Here is a 17,061-nt window from a genome sequence, read left to right as displayed (position 1 = left end):
CTTAACTTTTTGCGTTCACGCAAACCTGGAAAGCTGGGCATAGGAGGGGCCAGAGCCATAGAGCAAGACAGAGTTACGACATTGTGGGGCGGAAAACAGCCTGGTCACGTGCATACTCGTGCGAGCCCATATACTCCAATGCATTCCGTAAACTTCCGGTTGTCCCCTTTTTGAAGGACAAACGCAGACAAACCAATAGAAGTAAGAGCCTGGCCCCATGAAGTGAACAGAATTGTCGTAACTGGCTCTGGTAGGGGCTAGTGCCACTCAAAAACAGCAATAGAGTACAGTCAAACACTTAGGGCTGTATTTTGTGTGTCAAAAAACTAAACTAAAGACCTGGAGGCGTGATCAATGCTCTTTGGCCACTCAGAATAGCCAAATGGCATTGATCACGCCTCCAGGTCTTTAGTTTACTCAAGTTAGGGAATAAGACCTGGTACTTAAGACACGCAAAGTACAGCCCATTGTCTAAAAGGGATAGCACCACAAAAAAAAGGTTTGTTTCCATTTTGGCCCTATGCAATCAATTCATAGTCCTTCTTGGTTCAGAAGTGTCCTTACTCCTTACCAGCCTGTAGTTATAAATATAGATTATATAGCACTACACACATTTACAATCCCACAGATGGACAGATGGACAGATGGAGAGATGGAGAGAGGACAGATGGAGAGTGTACCTTAAACCAAGTGTCATGTTTTTATTTTCTGGATCGTCAGTGTGCCATATCCACATTAATTAATTTTAATGACACCACGTGAAAGATTCCAACATATTTTGCTTGTCCACAAATAAAGTTTTTCCTTATTTTTAAATATTTTCTTTCACGTTGTTATAATGATCATTAGAGTCAGGGCAGTAACAGAGTTCAGTTCTAATGAATGTAGAATGCAGGATATAATTTACACACAAATGTGAGGGACTTTATTTGACTGCATTTTTTTAAATAGTTTATTTAAAACCAAAGATACTCTCTCACACACTTGCCAAGTTGCCAGTGTGCCAGTGATCATGCCTAAGGTTGCCTACCCCTGCCTTAAACCACACTCTAGGTGAGCTGCTGCGGTTGTTCTCTGTCGAATCAAGCGTGGAGAAAGCCGCCTTTCGGGGAACAGCAGAGGAAGAGAGGGGGTGTGAATGATACCGGTAGAGTGGAGGTACTAGAGGTTTGGGATTAAAATCTACACCTCACGAAATCAAGGCCCACCACAAACCCTGGTCTATATGCTTTACCTCAATCTCTCTCTCTCACATCTTCTTTCTCCCCTTTCATCTTAAGCCCACCAAGTCTTACTCGTCTCAAAGCTCTTCTGTTCTTTTTGCTTTGAAAATCTCTCTGAATCCGAGACCACCACAAACCCCATCCTGTGTCTCCTGACTCCTGTGACGTGTGCCGGCAGCATTAGGCAAGACTTGTACTCTCAAGTGACTCAATAGAGAAGAGATCTCAATGTAACATGGCATTCAATTTCCAAATTTCGCAAATGTTTCTGCCTATTGACATTTTCGATATACTGTACAGTATATAGATATAAAATATGATGCTGGTTGTCTGTAATCTACTAATAATTCTTCAATGTATTTTTCAGAGTGGTGCAAAATGAAGGATTTTATCCGATGTTTCTCCATCATGATCCTAATTCCATCAACAGCCACTTGCCAGGGAATGCTTTCAATAAAGGTTTTTCATGCCAGTTGGACATTTTTCAAGTCCAATATGAAAGGATATGGCACACACACACACACACACACACACACACACACACACACACACACACACACACACACACACACACACACACACACACACACACACACACACACACACACACACACACACACACACTCAATCACTCACTCTATGTATTCAGTATTCAACCCCATGAAATAAAGCCAAGAGCATGGGGGAACATTTGGCAAAAAAAAGAGATGATCTACATATGTAGATCATCTCTTTTTTTATTATATTTTATTATATTATGAGCTATTTTCCACAAGATTTGTTTAGCAGGGAAATGCGAGCACACCTAGTATGGTGCCTCGGGGTGACCTGAATCAACTATATGTGTAGGGTTTTTAGTTTAAGTTATGCTGTCTTTTTAACTAGGGACTAGCTGACGTGGTGATGGTGTATGCTGGGTTACTGCCTAATGCCCACACAAGCACACAGCCACAATGTCTCATTGTCTACTGTAGCGTTGATTCAAACTCCAAATTGTTCACTCGCAATAATAACTAAGGTAAGCATTATCTTAGTTACCTTACCTTACCTACATTCACAAATGTAGCTGTTGTTTAGATTCACAAATAAGGCCCAGGCCGTAGCGTAACGGTCTGGGCACCGGACTGGTAATCCAGTCGCAGTGTGCCGCGGGTTCGACTCCCGGACCCGACACAGCCTTTACTGCATGTCATCCCCCCATCTCTCTCCCGTTTCCTGTCAGCCTACTGTCTGTCCCTTCAAAAATCAATAAAAGGCGTAAGCCGCAAAAAAATATCTTATGAGCTTCTGTTCTCTATTTAATTGCACTTTAAATAAACTTGCACTAACTTTTCTCCATTTCCATCATCTTCCGTGTTAGTGACTGTAAGACCCCAAAACAGCACCATGCTGGTCAGGGAGAGTCTGTCTCTGAACTGTGAAGAGGAGAGGCCTCCGAGTGGAACACAGCCCGAGATACACTGGCTGAGTCCCCAAGGACAGGCCAGGAGGACCACTGCAGTGCTGTCAGTCAAGACCATGGAGCGTGGACCTGTGAAATGACACAATTGCATAATGGAAGCCAACGGCATGATCCTCTGTTACCGTTGTATAGGTGAGTCGTATGTGAGTAAAAGCAATGCATTTCTCCATCATAAGGTTTGTGTTTGTGTGCGCGTGACACACACTCCTCTCTCTCTGTCGCTCTAATTCATTAGTCTCATGTGCAGCAGCTGCGCACAGTTTCTCCCGGCGGATCCTGCCGGGAGCTGCCTATGCCATAGAAAGCATAGGTGAGTTCCATGCTACTAGGGGCCTAGAGGAGGGACGAAGCAGAACTTTGTAGGAGCCCAAAGCTATAGTGTGCGTGCGTGCGTTATAAAAATCCAGTGTCACATTCACATGGTAGCTCAGGCTTGTTGGCACTGCTGGAAGTGCTGGTTAACACCAGGCTCACACCTACTGTGTTCCCCCCCTCCCTCCTTCCTTCCATCCCTCATTTCTTATCTTCAGAGCTTTCCCCAGGCCCCTCAGCTCCTCGTTGCGCCTCGGTGTCCTCCCCTCTCAACATCCCCTGCTCCATTCCTCATCTCCACATCTCCTGGGAACTCCTCAAGACAAAGGGCCTCAAGGGAGGCCACTGGAGCTTCGTCCCCCTCTCTCGCTTTCCTCGGACGCTCTTCAACTTCTCGCTTGAGGAGAGCCCCCCCCCACACACCTGGCAGGTGGAGCATAACATGATGCTGGACATTCACCTGAACCCCCCCAGAGTCAGTGTCGAAGTGTCCTTTGAGCAAGACTCTGAACCCCTAATTGCTCCCGGTGTGCAGGTTGGTGCCTTGCATGGTTTCCTCCGCTATCTGTGTATGAATGTGTGTGTGTGAATGGGTGAATGTAATGCAAAATCTATTGTAAAGCGCCTTGGATAAAGGTGCTATATAATTTACCATTTACCCCAGAAAAGGAATCTGTCCCTGTCGTGGAAGAAACGACCCCCCCGCCCTCCCCCCCAACACACACACACACACACACACACACACACACACACACACACACACACACACACCAAATCGAACCCTGGATAAAACACAGGCAAGATGGATGGCTTTTGATATCCATTTGATTTGGTCTCTGTTACTACTACAACCTCTTTATTTTCACTGCCTCACCCGGTCATTCGTCACAAGTACAGCAGATGATAATCTCTTCACTTTTGTTCTGTCGTGCCTGGCCAGTTTCCTCCTTTCCTTCCCTGCTGTGAGGTTTCATTGGAAGCTGTGTCCCTATTGGGACATGTGTCTAATCCAGTAGCTAATACACTTGTCTACCTCCATTTGTTTTAATACCAAATAATGAGCCTCTATTCTACGAGAGGAGTGCAGCGGCACAATGAATTATAATAATTGGACTCTTTGTGCTCCTTTGTGTCTATATAATATTCTACTTCACTCAATCCTTATTTAACCCAGCCGATTATGAACACATTCTTGCACCAAGAAGCAGTTTGCGTTACGGGCTATTAACAGAAAAAGGGGAGATGTGCGAGTGAGTGCATACTTGCCATGCGTTCACACCTTGGGAACTGCCTGCTAGTGTCAGTGACAGTACATGTGCAACTGCTGGGCATTAAGCAGGCATACAGTAGCAGCACAGCAGGGGTTCAGTTCTTCTCAAGGGCACTCTGACAGTAGAGACGTGTTGAGCATTTCTCATTCATCTCCCACTTCCAGGCGTCCATAGCCTTGTGGGGAATCCAAATTTCATGGTTCCTGTGAATTATTTATACTTTTGAAGTTTTGATATGGATAAAGTCTAAGACAAACTTTGACCATTCTCCTTTGCTTGTTCCTTCCTTTCTTCCTTCCTTCCCTAGTCTCCTCCTCCCCATAGTCCCTAGACACATAACAGTAACAGTGAGGCAACAGGTCAACCTGACGTGCAGACTTGGACACGCCTTGGCCTCTGAGCTACAAGTGAAATGGCAGCCACCGTGTCAGTGAAACCCATGCAGCCCCCAGCCCCACGCCACTATCTTCAAGTGTCAGTTAAACCCATGCAGCCCCCAGCCCCACACCACTATCTTCAAGTGTCAGTTAAACCCATGTAGCCCCCAGCCCCACGCCACTATCTTCAAGTGTCAGTGAAACCCATGCAGCCCCCAGCCCCACGCCACTATCTTCAAGTGTCAGTGAAACCCATGCAGCCCCCAGCCCCACACCACTATCTTCAAGTGTCAGTGAAACCCATGCAGCCCCCAGCCCCACACCACTATCTTCAAGCGTCGGTGAAACCCATGCAGCTCCCAGCCCCACACCACTATCTTCAAGCGTCGGTGAAACCCATGCAGCTCCCAGCCCCACACCACTATATCTTCACCATTGGTGGATGTGTGAGCTGGTTAGGAACAAAACGGTGCTGGCATCAGCTGACATCACGGTCGGTAAGTGCACCGGAAGGAAGTGAGAAAGGAAACACAAGTGTGGTCACAGTTTTAATACTGTAGAGGGGACTATTTCAAGGGGCATTTCAGCAAAAACAATCTGACGTGATTTTTAGGAATTACAACCAAATAATACCTCATGAAATTAAGTCACTTGGGTGAACGTCTCTTTCATGTTCTGCATATCTTTTTTACTTGATTTTGCATGTTTACTACAGTATATATAGCCTGCTACTATACTCTTATCTAAGGTATTTGTCTCTATGTCTGTTGTATACACAGTGAGAGCCCCAGTGGATATTTGGCTGTATTTGACCATAGGCAGTGTCACCGCCATCATCATCCTATAATCCTCATCCTCACCTGTCACTGACGACACAGGCAGTTATGTAAGAATAATATTGTCAACATCATTCATTTCTATATCATATTCTCTCTGATATTCTCTCTTTTGGTCCCTCTGTCTCTCTCTCTCTCTCTCTCTCTGGACCCGGTTACGCTAATGTCTCTCACTCTCTCTCTCTCTCTCTCTCTGGACCTGGTTACGCTAATGTCTCTCTCTCTCTCTCTCTCTCTCTCTCTCTCTCTCTCTCTCTCTCTCTCTCTCTCTCTCTCGGCAACAGAGGAGGCACCAAGGCACCACAGGCATCAGTTCTGAAATGCAAAAAGTGAGTAATATTGCCAGGTCTAATGATAACCCACACGTGACACACCCGCAAGCACACGCACATACACACACCGGAACCAAAATTCTATTACTCCCTCTGCCTTGGGTATGGGCTGCTCTGAGTAGATAAAACTGGTAGCCGAAACATTATTATTATTATTATTGTTATAGATGACCTACTGTACTGTAACATCAGGTTGTTTTAGGCATTAGGTTAAAGATGGTTAACTTATTAGGTATGGTGTATGGGATCGGTGTGGTTAAGGTCAGGTCTGAGAACCTTAGGCTGCAATGCAGCCTGACAGCGTGTTGCAGGTTTGAATCCCAGTCCCGTCATTCACCATCTCTCTCTCTCCCCGTTTCCTGTCAGCCCAAAACGTAATCTTAGAACAAAAAGGTCAGCGCTTAACCAGTTAGCCACTCTGTGATTGCATGACCGCAATTATGAGCTCGTAGAAATTGGGTTCAAACCGGTTCAGGAGCCACAACGTTATCATTATGTTATTTGGCTGCCGTGATCGTCTTCTGTGCACTCACCTCAAATTGTGTTTTTATTTGTCAGCCCCAAACCAAAAGCGTTCTATGATGGAAATATTAAGTGTGTGGCTATGAAAATGAATAGCCAAGACCAGAAACCCCAACCTTAATAACTTCCCCTGGAAAGATGAGAACCATGTAAAACCTTTAACCCAGGTATAAAAGACTCACTCTATGAAAAATAGAGTGCTGAAAGAATTTGGACACAAAGGCAAAGGATGTAAAGTATTTCCAAGTTATCTTTAGTGAGTAAATTCAGATCCAGAGTGTGTACAGTTGTAAAAGGATAGAGAGAGGTCTCCAAGATGCTCTGAACAAATGTCAAAAATGTGTCTCTTTAATAATTACAATGATCTGTACATGTCAAAGGTCTTATTTGAGCTCCTTCACAGCCAGACCTGTGGGCAGGGACAGCCTGATCTTCTCAGCCTCCTCCTTGTCGGTGATGACCAGGGTGTACAGGTACCTGCTGCAGCGCACCTTGAACTTCACATTGTCCTTGTTCTTCTTGATCTTGACGGACTTGGCATCCTTCCTCCTCGCTGTCAGCAGGAACTCCTTGATTCCTTCGATCTTACGTGGCATGTTGCCGTTGCAGTGGACTGCGCAGTGTCAGTCAGGCAAAGGATGAAAAGTATTTCCAAGTTATCTTGATCTAAAATCAGATCCAGAGCGTTGTAAAAGGATAGAGAGAGAGTTCTCCAAGATTCTCTGAACAAAATGTCATCTCATATGCACAAACATTTATACCAAAACATATGTCATCATCTCAGTCCCCAGTTGTCACATTTCAATAGGTTGATGACATCAGAGAAATGTCATCGTGATGTCAGCGTGCTGTCAGTTGGTCGGAGTCCTGTTTTTTACTTCAGTCACGTTCCTTGACGTAATGACGTTAGTGTTGGGAGGATTAAAGGTAATGTTCCTGGCAGTTGAATGAGTGAGCTGTCAACTAAAGAATAAAACGGTATGCTGACCAGCAAGTATCAATGTTTTATTTTGAAGATGGCAGATTGTCATTGCGATGATGCAGGGGGCTTGACTCTGAGCCCAAGCCAATTGTATGTTAGACTGACAGAACAAGGAGACCAAGTCAGAACCCTAAAAACAGCTAAGGCTGATAAAGCTGATGTCGATGCTGCTGTCCAAGGTCTGTTGAAGTTCAAACTCGACTACAAACAGATAACAGGTCAGGATTACAAAGCAGGATGTCCGCCCTCAGAAGATGCTGTTGCTCATGACAATGCGCCAGCAGAAGATGGTGCTGATACAGTTGACCCGTGGAATGTGTCCACCAACAATGCCAAGGGAGTGGACTATGACAAACTGATAGTCAGGTTTGGTAGCAGCAAAATAGAGAAGGAGTTGGTGGACAGACTGGAGGAGGTGGCCGGCCAGAAAGCACACCGCTTTCTGAGAAGAGGAATCTTTTTCTCTCACAGAGATATGAACCTGGTGCTGGATGCATACGAGAAGAACAAGTCCTTCTATCTATACACCGGCAGAGGACCCTCATCAGGAGCCATGCATGTTGGTCACCTCATCCCCTTCATCTTCACAAAGTGGCTGCAGGATGTGTTCGACATCCCCCTGGTTATCCAACTAACCGACGATGAGAAGTACCTGTGGAAGGACCTGACACTGGAGGAATGTCACCACTACGCAATGGAGAATGCAAAGGACATCATTGCCTGTGGCTTTGATGTCAACAAGACATTCATCTTCTCCGACCTGGACTATATGGGTTCGTCACCAGAATTTTACCGCAATGTGGTGAAGATCCAGAAACATGTCACTTTCAACCAGGTCAAAGGGATCTTTGGCTTCACGGAAAGTGACTGCATAGGAAAGATCAGTTTCCCAGCAATTCAGGCAGCTCCATCCTTCAGTAGCTCTTTCCCTCATATCTTCAAAGGCAAAAAGGATGTTCCTTGTCTTATCCCTTGTGCCATAGACCAGGACCCCTACTTCAGAATGACCCGTGATGTAGCCCCCAGGATCGGATATACAAAACCAGCCTTGCTGCATTCCACCTTCTTTCCTGCCCTGCAGGGGGCTCAGACAAAGATGAGCGCCAGTGACCCCAACTCCTCCATTTTCCTCACTGACACACCCAAGCAGATCAAGAACAAGGTAAACAAGCATGCGTTCTCCGGAGGAAAGGACACACTGGAGGAACACAGGAAGCATGGCGGTAACCCAGATGTAGACGTGTCCTTCATGTACCTGACCTTCTTCCTGGAAGACGATGAACAGCTGGAGAAGATCAGACAGGACTATACCAGTGGAGCCCTGCTAACAGGGAAGTTGAAAGAACTTTTGATTGACACTCTGCAGCCAATAATTACCGCACACCAACTGAAAAGGAAAGAAGTGACAGATGAAATGGTCAAGCAGTTCATGACCCCCAGGCCGTTGAACTTCTAGCCTGTTATAGAATGTCGACTGTTAAGTTTTATCTTCTGGTCAGTAGCAATGACAATACCAATGTGGCAATGTTGACTCAAAGATGGCGCTGTTTTAACTTTATTTGCAGATGGTTTCTCAGATTGAATTCCATGTACAGTACATAGAGCTAACCATTACACAAATGTACACTTGTTGCCGGAAACACAAATTAATGTGTAAAATTAAATTGACTGTAAATGTTAAAAAAAGGGTAATGTTCCTGTGTATACATGTATGTAACCTGGTCCCAGCAAATCAGGCACAATTTACTGTTTTATTTGCATACGCATCAAAAGTGGCGGGTTGGCTGGGACGGTCTTTGGCGCAAAGTAACCACAGTATACCGCTAATCAACTTACAAATGACATATATATAGTATATGTATGACTAGCTCTCAATGATGACGTAAGAAATATGGTCATGTATGTAATCTTGTCCCAGCAAATCAGGCACAATTTGCTGTTTTATTTGCATACGCATCAAAAGTGGCGGGTTGGCTGGGACGTTTTTTTATTTGTGACTTTTTTGACTTTTTTACATTAATGTTTTTTTTTTTTAACACTTTATTTTGATTTTAGGCTGGGACGGATTTTGGCGCAAAGTAACCACAGTATACCGCTAATCAACTTGCAAATTACATATACATAGTATATGTATATGTAATGATGACGTAAGAAATATGTGGATTAAAGGACCCAATGCCAAAGTGTAATTGGTTTTCGATGGTGACGTAATGACGATATGTTTTAGTGTTGGGAGGATTAAAGGTAATGCTCCTGTGTATACATGTATGTAATCTGGCATCACTGCCGTATCAGGCTCAATTCTGCAATTATGATATGTGATTTCAATGAAGACCAATATAGTGAGAAAGGTAGAAGTATAAAGACCTTCATGTCAAGATAAGGCTTTAAACAATTAAATACAAATCCAACTACAGATTACGGAAGTATTTTAGATCATGTATATTTTAACAAATGTGAAAGTATTATTACAGAAATTGAAGTTAGAGACACATATTACTCTGATCATGATTTAGTATTAATATCACTATAGTCCAAGATGAAATACATTTAAAACAATTGACAATTTACAATAAATAATAAAATAATTATACTGTATACATGATAACATATTTTAATTCAGTTTATATACCTTTTTTTTCATCACATAATGATTTATTTTTCTTTGAAAAACTAAAAAGGGATCCAGAATATTTCTAAATTGATAAAACTGTATTTCTTATATAGATAGAAACTTGAACCATACTTAATAATACTAGGTGTTTACATGCATAAAGTAGGTAGGTAGCAAATAGTTACACCTAATAATTAGACATTTCAAACGTTCCTTCACAGAGATACTGAGATTTGACAGTTTACAGCGGTCGAAAGTACTTGCGCGCTCTGCTTGCGCACTAGTTGGCCATTTATTATGCACTCGACAGAGTGCAGTTCTAGTTATGACTAGATTTCTCTTTCTCAGCACTCTCTCTCTCTCATATTCTGTCCTTATAGTACTAGCTCATAATAGCTTATCATGCGGTTTGGTTCTCTCGCTGTGTCTTGGCATCTTTTGGTTCAACATTGTAGCATAACAAGTTGTTATGTTATTAACAACAATAACAAAGAAATATATAAGAACAGCTACAATACTAAGAAAGATTGTAAACTTTCATGAGTCAGCATGATACTCTGCTTTATTGACCATGACTCAGCATGCTTGAACATGGTGTGTGTGACAAAGCACAAGAGTTCTTAAAAAGTTCTATACCTTGAGTCAATGTCACGGTGGAAGGAGATATAAGGTGGCAAACTTAAAAGAGGGTCCAAGGCAGCTCTGTCCAGTTGAAGTAGAAAACATCCTTTATTTCATATTAACAACGAGGGTTAAAAACACGACCAACATGTTTCGGCCTGCATGGGCCTTCATCAGGGTCAACTAAAGATGACTGTTTGACACGTCATTAAGTAGTATTATGGTGTGTGTGTGTGTGTGTGTGTGTGTGTGTGTGTGTGTGTGTGTGTAGTATGGTGTGTGTGTGTGTGTGTGTGTGAGACGCAGACACACTGAAGCTTGCTTGCTTATCGTTGTCCATCTAATCTGATGGCTTCTGTCCTTCAGTGGTACAGTTCTTTGACGGCTGGACTCACCTGTTTGATAGGCAGCAGGCGGGGCATTCCTGTGTAGTGGTGCTGTTTGTCCTCTCCTCTCCTAGACTGTGAGTCCCGTCTACGCAGCACCGCCGCCAGGTGGTGTGGTCAGCAGCAGCCTCCTCCAGGCCCTGCATGATGAGGTCTAATAGAGTGCTGCCAAGAAAACAATTAAATCCTTTTCAACCTGGCATCCCTATTTTGGGCATGTCATTATCTTCACAACATTTTGTGAGTGGCTATAGTGGCTATCTTCCCCCTTTGTTGTATGGCAAAGTATATGACAAAAGTGCTACAAAGTATCTACAGTGTATATATAGCGCAAGTACAGTAAACATCAAATCTAGCATATGTCTGAATGGAATACTTTCTAAATAATACATACTTAGAATCTGTGGACAAGCAAACTGCCTACATCCATCTATTTAATGTAGCGTATTTGAAGAACTAACCAACATACATATGGATAACTACTGTAATTAACACCTGCTGTCTAACAGAGAGGAATGACCCAGAGTGCTAGGGAGTGAGGTGGAGTCTGGATAGATGTGTTTATAAAGGTGCTCCCTCTGCCAACTGAGACAATTGAGATAAAGACAGCAATTTGTATTCACAGAACATCATTATTTCATCTTGATGTATATATTTATCTTTATCTACCGGATTCATGCCAGGGAAGGTGCCATAGGGTTATTGTTTATCTCTGCAATAAACGAGGACTGAGAGAACAAAGCATGTCAGCGGGAGTTCACTGAGTGTGTGTGTGTGTGTGTGTGTGTGTGTGTGTGTGTGTGTGTGTGTGTGTGTGTGTGTGTGTGTGTGTGTGTGTGTGTGTGTGTGTGTGTGTGTGTGTGTGTGTGTGTGTGTGTGTGTGTGTGTGTGTGTGTGTGTGTGTGTTTGTTTTTGCGCTCTCATTAGAAGGCGGGTGTAAGTGCCATGACTGCCATCCAGCCGTTTCTCTAATTTCATTGAAAGTGTCCATGTCTCGGAGCCATAGAGTAGAATCGGCTCGGTGGTCGTCCTAAATATTTTTACTTTGAACCTCTTACTATAAGCTGGGATGACCAGATCTTATGCATGTCATTGCAGGCTGACAGGCCATACCCTGCCTAGTTTGAAAGTCCTTTTGGAAAGAAGATATATATGAACCCAAATACTTTTCATCAACCTGTTTCAGAGGATTGTTAAGTGTTTTTATAAAGTGGTTATTGTTGGATTTGCATATATTTACGGCGATCTAATAGAGCACTGGGTGACTTCGGTCAATGAATGGGTTGAGGTGGTTAATCAAGCTCACTTGGACTGAGGGTGAGTGTTTAGGGTGTCTGTTTACCACCATTATCCTCATTGACCAAGTGGCCTCCATTTGTGCCAGTGTAGCATTACGCGGAGAGCAGGAATTGAACCCGGGGCTCCCACTCACCAGAGCAACGTGCAACCTACCCTGCCAATCGGGCTCAGCCGTATTGGCACGGTAGGTTGCGTGTTGTTCTGGCGAGTGGGAGCCCCGGGTTCAATCCCTGCTTCGGTGCAAATGACCACTGGCTTGAGTCATTATCAAGGATATCATGTATCACAGCATTTTTCACTAACCTCATTTTTGATAAATAATCATCATAAGTTGGTGAATGAAGGCAAATAATAAAATAAGCTGTTAAGTTCTGAAAATTACATCCCTGTAACTCAGCCTTTTGCACCAGGGAACGACAACATTTAGGCCTATGCCGTATAATATCAAGATATTATGATCCTAGACGATATACTTATATCATATCGCTATAATATCAATATATTGAAGACTTTACACTCCAGGCTGTTTCCCGGTTCTCCATGATGGCTGGTTGACACCAGGTGCAAAGTACACATCCCTGTAACGACTACACTAGTGCAGTATCTTGCTCAAGGACACCGGGGCCGAGGCTCCCGACTCCCAGACGGCCGCTCTACCTCCTGAACCACTGCAGAGACCTTGTCATCTCTTCTGTGTGCGGGTCTGCTGCTCACACTAATTAAACCAGAAAGGGAGCAGACATGCTTTCACTCCTGTTGTGTAGTTATTGGATTTTGTTCTGTAAAATGAATGGGGTTTTTTTTCGCACTGCATCATTATGTTTTTTTTGTTATGCCTAAGACTGTGTACAATACATTCTCCATGCCTGGCCTTTTGCCATATTATTTCCCTCTCTCACTCACTCACTCACGCACTCGTGCACGCTGTATCCAGACCACTTTCCTGGAACTTTTTTGTCTCAATTGTTAGAAAACCGAGGGTTAATTACAGTACCAGTGACATTTCGGTGTGCAACAAAACAAGAGATGTCGGCATATGGATTCATCAAACTGAGACAGACAGCCGTTTGTATTCACAGAACATAATTATGAAGGTGCCATCGGGTTATTGTTTATCTCTGCAAATATCTTGTGATAGAGGAGAGAGCAGAGAGTCTGGAGCTTAATTATAGCATAGAAAGAGAGATATTTATGTAGGGACCAAAGAGGGAATAAAGGGGAGAGGCAGTGAAAGGGAAGTGTTAATAGGAGAGAAATAGTGATGGAGGACAGAGTAATGTGCATACAGTGCCTTGTAAAAACTCCTGATAAAACACAGTAGGTGTAGGCTACATTATAATATACCACTACATATACAGTAGGCATATGTATATGATGTGGTGTAACATTTACTTACTATCAAATATCAATAATTTAAACATTTTATATATATATATTTCAGTCTCTAAACCACAGGAGGACAGTCTGCCATATGAAAGAAGTATCAATTGTTAAATCAGACTGGCCCTCCAATCTGTGCATCTGGGCAAGAAGCAAGCTGATGACTAAATTATGTTAATAAAATAACAATTTTGTGACAACTTTTGCACAGCTAATTGTCCATCACTGTATGCATTTCTGCGTATGTACGTACTGTAATGTGTATTCGGGCGTGTACAGTACTTGTCTACACTGCGTGTCTGCGTGAGTATAGTTACAGTGGGCCGTAAACAGAAATGAAAGCATAACAACGTAATGTTTACCTTCTATCTCCTTATATTGACAGTGACACTAATCTATCCTACATAGAACGCCCATTAGTGAATGAAGGGCTGTAGTGTGGACTGAGCTGTGTGTTGTGTTTAATCAGGCTCCCAGGGAATGAAGGGGGCCGTTGAGTGTTTAACGAGTCAGTTTACCGTCCTTATGCTCATTGGCCTCCTGGCCTCCATTTGTGCCAGCATCGCACTCGTGGCGCGCCGCACATAATGAAGGTCAACACACTCTACCGGGCTTCCTAATGCCTGCACCTGCCTTCCGGCTGCTCCATAACCTGCACATGCACTGTAGAAATAGCACATCTACAATTTCACAACATGACGTGTTGTGACTGTGAGACTGTACCGAGTAGACCTACTGCACATGTAAACAGAATCTTGCACATTATGTAAACGGAATCTTAAATCCGAGTTTTGTTTGTATACTATTTAAATAGTCTTGAGGAAAAAAAGCTGCTATTTGTTTTAAAGTGACTGCAAAACATCGTTGCTATTTGTTTCAAAAAAGCTTCATAAACTGTATAACATTAACGACACAATGTGACAGTCTACAAAATGGAGTGCCCCCTCCACCTGTATACTTTTCCCATTTTTTGTTTTTATTATATTTTGACACTTGTTTTGGCAATGTAAATGTATGTTTTCTCATGCCAATAAAGCTCCATTGAATTGAATTGAGACTATTCATGTCGAAGAGATAAGGGTGTAGACTAGGCAAAAAGGGAGCTATAGGGCCTATACGTGGGGGACTCCGGACAGAGAAGTAGCCTATATGAGCTTTAAGTGGTTATGTCACTTCTTTCTTTCTGTCTGTCTGCATTACCCACCTGCCTGCCTCCTTGCCTCTGATATTATTGTCTGCTTCTACTGAGCTGTTCACACCGATCTGTCTGTCTGCTTCAATGTCCTAAAACAGCATGTCTGTCTGTCTGTTTCTATCTTTAGTTCAAACTGATTGTGTGCAGACAGTCCTGGCTGTCTGGTTGCTTGGGTCCACCTGGTTCTGATTCTGATATTGACTATATGATTCTGACTCTGAGAGGATTGGGGTAGAGAGATAAAGGTATAGATCTATCTACCGTCCTCTCGATCATTTCCTGCATCATCTTCTACGTCTTTATCTTTCTCCGTCACGCTATATAATAGCTCTCTCGCTCTCTCTAATTACTCTTACTTTATTTTTGTACTATGTGTGACACCTATAATTGGCAATAAAAAAGATAAACCATTCTCTTTGGTCTGCTGGGGGTCATCACATTGAGAAAGCACAAAGTCTATAATTGTGAAATATTCCTCCTGCCGGAGTCGGAGTCCCTGGCAGCCTGGCCAGATAACAGGCTCTTGCTGGTAGGGATGCTCCCTCATTTAAAACAAACACTGCCGGGAGAGTCCTTGGATCATCCATCACCACGCACGAGTATTCGCACACATGTCACACACGGATACACACACGCTCACACTCACGCACAGACACACACACACACACACACACACACACACACACACACACACACACACACACACACACACACACACACACACACACACACACACACACAATGATCGTTTCTTTATCCTCTCCCTGTTACTTTCTCTCACATGCTCAGTCTTTCAGACTATTGCTCTTGCTTACACGCGAACACGTGCAGCTGCGCACACACACACACACACACACACACAGTCACACACACAGTCACACACACACACACACACACACACACACACACACACACACACACACACACACACACACACACACACACACACACACACACACACGCATACAGTATGTTCTATTGTTTTTGGTCTTTAGAATGTTTTAGAAGAAAACGTATTTCATGAAGGAGGAAAAAGGAGATGTTATTGACCCATTCACTGAAACTATTATCATCGTTGCCTGTCGGGCAGAAACTACCGTAAATGAAAAAGTGCTTCTGACTATTACCTAACTCCAATTCTACACATGAATGGTTAAAAACTCCACTTGAGCTGGGTAAAGTGATGATAATATAAAGACATATTCAAGTATCTGACAATGTACAAAGTCACCTTACCAACTTTGAGGCATTAATGTGTTGTTCTAAAAACGTTTGGACAACGTCTGCCCAATAGCAGAGATATAAGGAATCAATTTAGATCTAATTATAGTATTTAAACCCGTATTAATTACATGACAGAATAAAATAATCCTACGCACATTACAGAGTTCTATGAACAAAGATTCACATCTCATTTTGCATTATATAAATCTGTGAACTGTACCTTTACAATATATATATGCTCAAAACTAGCGGGTGATATAGATATTTTAAGTCTCATAGCTGAATTTGTCCTATTCACACCTCAGATGTGAAAGAGAGTGGCAGATCAGATAACGCCAGCACCACCAATACTTGCCAAACACGCCTGGCAGGCCTCAAAGCTGCATATAACAATCATGGACGTGCAGATAGTGTTAGAGGGGTAGGCGCTAAAATCCCGTAAGGGGGCACTTTTGGACAAAATTAGCAAAAATAGCAGATCTACAAGCTCGCAATGCGTCGTGCTGCGACTGTACTGTACTGTACTGTACTGTACTGTACTGTACTGTACTGTACTGTACTGTACTGTACTGTACTGTACTGTACTGTACTGTACTGTACTGTACTGTACTGTACTGTACTGTACTGTACTGTACTGTACTGTACTGTACTGTACTGTACTGTACTGTACAAGCCCTCCCTGGCCTGTGTGTGTCTGTGTCTGTGTGTTAGGTGGTGAACAAACGCTATAGTGCTATTTTCGTGCTTGGACAGACCCAGGGACCCAGGGACAGACCCAGGGGCCAGGGACACACATAGCTGTCTATGGGAGTGGTTGCACCACTCAAAAATGTAAGAAATAGACTTTCACATGCCATGCATTATGCATAGACTTGTTGGTGTAGGCTACTGCGCAATGGCATTTGGCCTGGGTCCTTATTGGTAGGTTAACATCCACATGCAGTTTCTCTGTATAGCGGTCCGCAATTAACCTATTGTTCAAGCTTCACACTCCAATACAAATGAAACTATTTGAATAAAGGTTG

The 17,061-nt window shown here is 43.2% G+C and overlaps 2 protein-coding genes and 1 long non-coding RNA gene across 3 annotated transcripts; 2 read left to right on the top strand and 1 right to left on the bottom strand.

Moving 5' to 3' along the window:
- Positions 1-1,120: 1,120 nt before the first annotated feature.
- LOC310855348 lies at positions 1,121-1,682 on the top strand. The gene is made up of 3 exons (XR_014568991.1): positions 1,121-1,167; positions 1,349-1,453; positions 1,591-1,682. It is a non-coding gene; the product is annotated as an uncharacterized lncRNA (long non-coding RNA).
- Positions 1,683-6,689: 5,007 nt separating this feature from the next.
- On the bottom strand, positions 6,690-6,964 carry LOC310855530 (large ribosomal subunit protein eL38-like). The gene has a single exon (XM_083760565.1). It carries the CDS (start codon positions 6,929-6,931, stop codon positions 6,719-6,721), a length of 213 nt encoding a protein of 70 aa, XP_083616691.1. The 5' UTR covers positions 6,932-6,964; the 3' UTR covers positions 6,690-6,718.
- Positions 6,965-7,351: 387 nt separating this feature from the next.
- LOC310855920 (tryptophan--tRNA ligase, cytoplasmic-like) lies at positions 7,352-9,003 on the top strand (the record flags this gene model as incomplete). Its single annotated transcript, XM_083761112.1, has 1 exon — positions 7,352-9,003. One exon carries the CDS (start codon positions 7,352-7,354, stop codon positions 8,771-8,773), a length of 1,422 nt encoding a protein of 473 aa, XP_083617238.1. The 3' UTR covers positions 8,774-9,003.
- Positions 9,004-17,061: the final 8,058 nt, after the last annotated feature.

Source organism: Protomyctophum parallelum (genome assembly GCF_964188405.1).
Source record: "Protomyctophum parallelum genome assembly, chromosome: 3".
NCBI lineage: Eukaryota > Metazoa > Chordata > Actinopteri > Myctophiformes > Myctophidae > Protomyctophum > Protomyctophum parallelum.
The sequence above is the reverse complement of the archived record's forward strand: the minus strand, read 5'-3'. Positions and strand labels throughout refer to the sequence as shown.

Excerpts from the sequence above, each read along its gene's own strand:
- LOC310855530 (XM_083760565.1), bottom strand. The coding sequence starts at position 6,931 with ATGCCACGTAAGATCGAAGGAATCAAGGAGTTCCTGCTGACAGCGAGG.